The 8,604-nt window shown below is 39.1% G+C and overlaps 1 protein-coding gene across 1 annotated transcript; it reads left to right on the top strand.

The window, feature by feature from the left end:
• Positions 1 to 507: 507 nt before the first annotated feature.
• On the top strand, positions 508 to 5,430 carry PLGRKT (plasminogen receptor, C-terminal lysine transmembrane protein; the record flags this gene model as incomplete). The annotated part of the gene is made up of 3 exons (XM_008950096.1): positions 508 to 638; positions 1,590 to 1,699; positions 5,309 to 5,430. Coding segments are annotated over 3 exons (363 nt in total), but the record flags the coding sequence as incomplete, so codon positions are not given.
• Positions 5,431 to 8,604: the final 3,174 nt, after the last annotated feature.

Genomic DNA, 8,604 nt, shown 5'->3' with positions numbered 1-8,604 from the left:
GGTGTTTCAAAAGAGTTATTAGCTTTATGATACATTACAAAGAAGAGGAATCCTCAAAGGGCAAAGAGGTGTTAAGGTTGATCTAAGATATTACCATCAGAAGATACTACCATCTAAATTATAATCAAGCAGAATAAATGGCAATTAGAGGGCAAAACAGATTGTACCCTTTGAATCGGCACGGACTGCAGAGGTCAGAGAACCTTAACCTGGGAGCGCTGCTGAGACTTGGGGAGCTTTCAAAACCTAACCCTGGTCGTTTGGTTTTCTTTACTCTGAGAAGCAGCATTGGAAAGATTCTGCATCAAAGCATTTGCTAATTGACCTTAATGCTTTCTTGGTATAAACTATTCTGAGTTATTGCTGAAGACTATTCTCAAGCAAAAGCTGTACATGACTGAAATAAAAGAACATTAGCATTTTGGATTTATAGACCAATGAGAGATTGAGTCAGTCTTTAAAATAAACGGATGACTTAATTTTGTTTAACCTTTTTCCCTTTTTCAGCTGGAAAGACAACTAGTGATGCAGAACCAGATGAGAGAAAGACAAACAGCTATGCAGATTGCTTGGACACGAGAATTTCTCAAATATTTTGGGACATTTTTTGGACTTGCTGCTGCAGGTTTAACAGCTGGGTATGAAGCTTATTTCCTAATAGAAAATGTGAAAGTACTATGTTTATATTTCTATATTGCTGGGTCTTTCTTTTGCATTATAACAGACAGTTATTTTTATCCAGCAGCTGCTTGGAGGTTGGTCAAATGACAAAGAGACTCTGACTTTTGTCTGCTTCCAGATGTGCTTTGGTTATGTCTCCACTGCAGACTTATATAAAAGAAGAGATATGTGAGCTAATGATGATACAGCTGAAGTACCAAAAGTTCAGTGTAAAATAAGAGTTGTGTGTGGAACAGGAGACTTTATTTAAAAGCCATGCTATTTTCTTGTCTGTATTGTGATTTTGGTGAACTATTAGAGAGCAACAAATCCTCCATCATCTTTTCACTTTAAATTTCAATAAAGAAACTCACCCAAGGGGAAAAAACCCTGGCTAATGAAGCTATATTACATGGGGAAGAAGTTGCCTTATAGGACTTTTTTTGGTAATACATTTCTCTTATGCTATAACATGATTAGAGAGAATGTAGGAAATATTTGTGGGTTTGTGTGCACAGTGCGGATTAAATTCACCTTCTGCATTGTGTGTTCTCTGTGGACTCAGGTGCAGTTGGAACTCAACATAGTATCTTAATTGCTATATGTTGCGTGTGTCTGGATGGATATATATATATATGCATGTGCACACGCATGCTACATGAGTTAGATAATCCTAATTTTGTTAGATACAGTCAAAACTCACTTGAAGCATTTTTTTAATATCCTTAGGCTTATAGTTGTGCAAGAGAGCAACTGAAAGACAAATGTTTCTAGGGAAATTAAGATTAGTTCTTCTGTGATTAGAGATTTTAGGATACACAAGTCCTAGACAGTTAAGGCCAACCTAAACAAACAGTGCTGATGTACTGAGTGTTCTAAAATTTATATTTTTTCCCCTTTCTCTCTCTTTCTCTTTTTTTTCTTAACAGAGCAATAAGAAAGAAGAACCCAAGCATTTTACTACCCATAGTTCCTTTAAGCTTTATATTAGCCTATCAATATGATATGGGCTATGGAACATTGTTGCAAAGGATGAAAGGTATGCGTGTGTAAGTCTGTATGGCTCACACATAGAACAAAACTTCATATTTCAAATAAGGTCAGCTTTTGAGAATGGCTGGGAGAAAACATGCAATAGATTTTCTTCCTCTTTTTTTTTTTTTTTTTTTTTTTATTTTTAACAAAAATCTTACTCTTTCCTTCCTTCTCTATTACAATCGGATACTTTCCTAGTCAGGAGCATTCACTTGACTTTTACAGCATTTCCCGTAAGTTAAGACTGTTAATTTCTTCTCTCTTGTTTTTAAAAAAAAGTGAATTCTAAGGCTATAAATCAGCTGAAGTAAACATTGTGTATCTGGGGAAGTGACAGATCTAGTCAGTGTCTTCAGTATTCCACTCTGATGCTGCTATTTTGGCAAAACAGGGATGAGAAGGGTAGATAAAGGGATACAGACAAGAACCTTGCCTCTGTACTATCACAACTAAACACAGTCATCTCCCCACAGTGCCCTGCTAAGATGAAAAAAAGAAAGGTGAGTCCCAGACAGTGGGGTCTTGCCTCATAATTGCTACTTGGAGATGTGATGGGTGTTGAGGATTGCAGAGGTGTATTTATGTTAGCTCTGATCCCTATTGAAGGAGATGTGCTAAGAGATGTTCACGGTATGTGAAGACAGCATCGGGCCGTGGCTTGTCACCTTCACAAATCGGCTCAGTTCAGAAGCTTGATTTTCCTGTCTGCTGTTGACAAACATACTGAAACAAAATAAAACTTCATTTCAGCCCTTGGTCTTAGCCTTAAGATTGAAAATAATGATAGATTGATTAGACTAACCCTCGGATGTTTCCTGCTGCATGTAGGTGCAGATACCACAGGGCAATGTGGTATCCTAGGTCACCTGGGGTAGTCCTGACAGGATCACCTAGAACCAGTTGCCCAAGAACATATCTAAATTGCTTTTGAAATACTTCCAGGGATGGATATTCCATAACCTTGTACAGATAGGAAGGTATTGATGCAGGAAAATAGTGATACCGTCCTTGGAAATTTAGACAAAATTTGGATCACTTCTGCATAGTGAATCTAGAATTACTGAAAAGCTAAAATTATTAGGGTATGGTAAGCTGCCTTGCGAGACAAAGCAAAAGTATTAGGTTGTTCAGCCTTGTAAAAAGATATGAGAGATTTGGGTCTACAGATCCTACTCACAGGACAGGATAAAGGAAAGTAAGAGAAGGAAATTAAGCTAATTACAAATATCAGCAGTAGAATAAAAGGAAGTGGACTAGCCTGAATGAATCTGGGCTGGAAATCAGAATAAGGTTTGTAGTTAAGTGGAAATGGGGATCAGCCATTCATTTTCATTTTAAGATTAAAATTAAGTAGTTGAAGAGAAGGTTTTATGACACAACTGACCTGCAGCCACAATGCTTTTTCTTATTACTCAGCTGATCCCTGTGTCTGCTCCAATACGACTTTCCCAAACACTTCTCTGCTTGCCCTTGTATTCTGTTGGTGCATGCCATGCTTCCTCCCCGTGGTGTCATGAGTGTATACACCATTGCCTTTATTGTTCCCTTTTTCAGTGATCTCTTTCCTCCAGGATATGCCTGTCTTCAGCCTCACAGCCTGTTCCCTCTTCTAAGCTAATCTGCTGTTATTTCCGTGCTGTGCAGCCTTCCCTGTATCCGAACCACCTTGATCAAATAGTCCTGCATCTGCTGTCTTTCATTCTTTGGAATCAGTTTATACCCCTGGAAGGGTTCTCTATTCTCTTTCACCAGGCACTTTGTCTCTGATCGTGCTTGCAGTTAATCTTTTCTTCTGTCTCTAGCCTAGCTGTCCAAACATTTTCTCATGACTTGCTTATTCTCCTGCACTGAAATCAGAGGTTTTTTCCCTGCTTTATAGCTTAAGTAATGAAAGCAAAAACCAAAGAGACAGGGAGAAATGGCAGTTTTGAGTTCTGCTGGCGCTGTTGAGAACCTGTGAGTATGCCAGGGCCACGTATCGGAACTGAATCTCCTGGGGACAGCAGGATTACAGAACAGCCCTCGGGTGCACTATCGTTTCTGAGTGGCTGAGGACACTAAGAATCAGTCATGGACCCGCTATCTGTGTTCCTGGCCTTGCTGTTCTGCTTTTCCTCCCAGTCAAGGTACATACTGTGGTTGTTTTTCAGACAAATGATTAGAAGAGGGGAGGGATTATATAGGCAGCCTCCAGCGGCACAGAACTTCTCCACTAGGCAATGGCTACCTCCACGCTGGCTGCCTTTTCAAGATTTAGCTAGCTGACTCCTTGTATCCTAAGCCATCTGATAGATATGGCGACTGGGCAATCTGGTCTAGGGCATGAGGGTGACAGGCGTAGACATTTGACTGTCTGTAACATCTCTCTGTCATCTAAGATACCTTGCTTTTCCACAATCCCATACTATATGCAGCTGACTGACATGGTGTTAGTACCAGTTACTGGGCATGGTAGCCAGTGTTGTCCTGTTGGATGTTACTGGTGTGTGGGGATCCCAAGCGCTGTAACACTACCAAAACGGCAGCTGGGTTTCAGCATTCAGACTTGTTTTGAAGAATCACTACGATCTTGAATGCATTACACTATTCAGTTAGGTTTATTGCACGTAAATACAGCTTCAAATCATTGCCGCAATGATCATCAAGCTAGGTAATAACAAAATTGTTGGCATTGTACCAAATGGCATCAGCCAAAACAAGCACATTCTTTGCTAATCTTCAACCTTCCTTATATCACAGTCAGACCACCACAACTTAAGTATGATGTTCAGTCTGTGTCTTTGTTTTTAGGGATTCTCCGTCCTAGATGTTTTCATTCCAGCCTTACCCAGAGCATTCTGCACCCGGCAGCTTTCCCCTGCTTTGCTGTTAAGACTGTGTGGTTAGGGAACTGTCCTAGCAAATCTTATTGTGAGCAGTCTGCTTTGACCACTGCTCCTTCAAGTCCTGCATTACCCACTTTCTGTCTTGAGCCTGGCGTCTTTCAGCCTAGACCCCAGAGGAGAAGAAAAATCATGCCCAGATATGGCACATCTAGGATACTGTGTGCAGGTAGTTTATTTGTGAAAGCTTATGTGCACTTTTACATGTATGTCTGATCCACCTTCTTCTCAGACTCCTACTTGGTCAACTGCCGTATGGGGCTGGTACAAAGTGCATGGTGATGCCAAGCCCTTGCTGGACTGCTAAGTCCCATGCCTCCATTCCAGGGCACCTGTATAATAAATCTCAAAATGAAACTTTACTGTAACTCAGTGTAGTTTTAGGAGAAAGGGGCTAACAGAAATGGTAACAACACCAGCACTGTTGACTGCTTTGGCTGAAGTTCTTTCAAACATATGCAGCATGAGGCACACAGTCACTTCAGACCACACACTTCCATATGCAGTTTTCCCACCAGTCCAAAATTATTTAAAGACAACGTTAATGCTACATTGACATCATCTTGTTTGTAAAATGCATAGCTTGACCCAATATTTTGTTGTTCTGTCCAAAACAAGAATAGCTAGATCACTTTCTTTGGTTTTATTTTTTTAATTTTTACTTTCTATGCTTTCTCAATGCAAATGTGAGGAAATTTACTTAATTTCTTTTTTTTTTTTTTTTCCCAAAGGTGAAGCAGAGAATATATTGGACACACAAAGTACTTTGCTAGAGTTGCCAAAAGGATCACTCACTTATGAAGACCTGGAAAAAATCAGAAGATCTCAGAGCAAGTTCTTCATAGAAAAATAAGAAGATGGTTTTAAGCCATCTTAACATCTGAAATGTGATTCTAATACTGGTTTTGGATATAATCATTAAAATGTTGAGAAAATTGTGAGCTTTTCTAAAAGCACAATATAATTAGTTTTTCTAAATTGGTGCTTTCTAAAGCAATGATTTTCATATTGTACCTCTTGAAAAAACCCATGGTTGGTATAGCATATGTTTCTTGTTTACAATGAAATATTGAATTTCTACTGTCTATAGTCTGAACATTTCACTTGCAGTAAAAATGTCTGGTATTGACAAAACTCACTATAATCAACGAAAGAAGTTAATTGGTAGTTAAAAATTTGTATAAATATGGTCATAATTTTCAAATATACTTAAGGATGCACAGCTCAGTTTGGAGGCAGGAACAGACAGTCACAGTCAATTTCTCTGAAAAAAATAAGACACTTTTTATTTGCTCTGCTTTAGGCAGTAAACTCACCATCTCTGCTTCAAATTCTGGAATAAACAGCTTTTACCAGAAGTAGGTTCAGAAGTATATACATCCTCGCTGTGTATTTTACTCTTAGAAAAACTGTATTAAAGTATGAGCAAAGATAAAGTCTCAGAAAGAGAAAACAAATTTCATAGATATTTCATGAACCTTTTTCATGCTTGTTTGACGTTCTGAAACTCAGGATAATTTGTTTACATGAAATCAGAGTTTCACTCCTAAGCTAAATATTAGCTTAGGCTAAAAGCAAGCCAAATTATTAATGTATGTTTTTGTAATGGGTAGATCCAAGGGCCTTTCAAGTACTGAAAAACCAAGGGATTTTTTGCATGCCTTTACTCTAGCGTGGTATATACTAAAAACAATTTTAGTATATTTCAGTCTTCTGATGTTACATGTTAAACTTGGGGGTGGGAGGAGGAGGGGGGGGATCTTTCTGTGTTGGAAATCTTGTTTAAAAATTATTTTGTGTTTTGGGTGGAAACTCTTCTAGTGTCAGTCTAATTGTGGAATGAAAAAACAAAGCTCAAAAATCATCCAGTATTGGATTAAGCCTAAGTATATATTGAAAAACTTAAGAATTAAAATTCCAGCTGGAGGTAATGCCCTGAATCTGGTTTTGAAGACTATTTGACTAAAGTTAGAATACTGTTACAGTAAGACAAGTGAATGTATAATAAAACAAAAGCTTTTCAACATACAAGAAATTAATAGCAGTTTCCATAGCTGTGTAAGATAGATTTCTGAAAGTGCATTCCCTTACACATTCAGTCACATCTGTATCAGGTTCAATAGCAGGCTAAGCAAAATAATGACCCAGATGGTGGTGCTGGGAGGTAGGAGGATAGCAATTTATTACACCATCCTAGCTAAATTTGAATTTTCTTCCTCCCAAAAGTTAAATTTATATCGAGTTAATCCATTTCAGGACTCCACACACAGCAATGGGGCAAGTTTCATGGAGGATTACACAGTATCACTGACAGGTATCAGATTTATAAGAGAAAAGGTTCTAAGCAGGACAGTCTACAGCCAAACCCAGAAATGGATTTAAAACAAGCTGCAGAGGATGTGGCAAAGATCACGCTGAGGGTTAGTCACCTTTACTGCCTTTATTTTTTACTGTTAGCTTTGCTTTTTTCATGATAAATGTATACTTTCATTTTGAAGATGCTCATTCTTTGTTATGGAATATTCATTCCACTGCCAGTGTACTAATCAAAATGCTTGCATGTGCCAAGCCCAGTGGTATCTGTCACAGAGGTATGCAGCTACAGAGTGGCTGGACTGTATGATTTCCTTCAGAGAACAGTGAAAGAGGGCAGGAAAGCTTACCTCTGGTGTCTGTTTCAGGGAAGCTGATGTTTACAGCACAAGTTGCCCACCATCCTCACACCCGTTGTATGCATAGCAAATAAATAAACACACACCTGAAACATCCTGTGCCCTTCCGTCATTGGTGCCGTAAGACTTACTTCAGCTTGTCAGAGCAACTTCCTGTGTTTGTGAGTCGCTGGAGACCAGGAGAGTAACTGCAGGGCTTATTCTGGCCTGAGGGCACAGCTCTCACCATTTTAACCCTGTTGGTTTTTATGGGGGTAATGGCTGATAGCCATGTATTCTGAATTGGGGTCACCCAGAGCAGGATTCTTCTGAGAACTTGAGAAGTCAGTCATCATCAGGTGTCAAAATTAAACATTTTGTGTTCCCATTATGGATACATTTCATGTAGAACCCCAGGAAGTGCCTGCCACTTGTGAGCCATAGCTGCCTGCCCCACGCTTCTTTGTGTCACTCTGGTTTTGATAGGATACACTAGTGTGGTTGAGCAACAAGCAAAGTGACTTAAAAATGATTTAACTTTTCTGAACTTAGAACTGTTGATAGGGAAAGTGCATTCTTCCAGCCCCTTCCTAAAGGTTGTGAGGTTATTTTTTGACAACTGCATATTATTACTTTTAAAAGCAGACAAGGAAGGCACTTACGCGGACATGCACAAATGAGATTGTTTCTGCATTGTTGTTTAATATGGCTAGCAAGATACTGTTGAAGGTATCTTTGCTTTAATTAGGAAGCTGTTTTCATGGAACATCTATCCTTTGTAAACTTTGGTTGCTATTGGCCAACAGATTCAAATTTTAGTGAAAGGAAGAGAAATGGTACAATTGTCTCTGCCTTATTTTATGAAGCACTTAAGGACTGAGGCAGTACACTGGACGTACTCACCTTGCCAGACCTCAGAGATCATGAATGGGATTTTTTTTGCTGTTGTCTGGTTTTTATAATACAAACAGTAAGAAGGTGCATAGTTACTTCAGATTGGTGGTGTTCACATTATTTATTTTCTTCTGCATGTATTATTTTAAGTAGGAGTAGTTTTTCTAGCTACAGTGAATTGCTAAACAAACCTAGCCTCTAACTGAATTTAAATTCATGTGAGATTAACACTTGGGCTTTTCTGTATAAAATCTTGTGTGATGGAAAGTTAATATGGCTAACACAGTGAGTTCCTTTATAACCTACTATTCAAATCACAGTGGACGTAGTCGAAAGCCCTAGATGCAAAGACAATGTTGCTAAAATGTAGATGGAGAAAAAAACCCAGCCGAGCACTGCACCCTGCTAGTGCGACCGCATCCAGCACAGTGGCAGTGAGCCATGTCAGACTCCTGCGGGCTCGTCCGGCCGTGACCCGACCC

This window comes from Merops nubicus, unplaced genomic scaffold (assembly GCF_000691845.1).
Source record: "Merops nubicus isolate BGI_N331 unplaced genomic scaffold, ASM69184v1 scaffold37221, whole genome shotgun sequence".
NCBI classification, from domain to species: Eukaryota; Metazoa; Chordata; class Aves; order Coraciiformes; family Meropidae; genus Merops; species Merops nubicus.
This window is presented reverse-complemented; position numbering and strand designations above follow the sequence as displayed.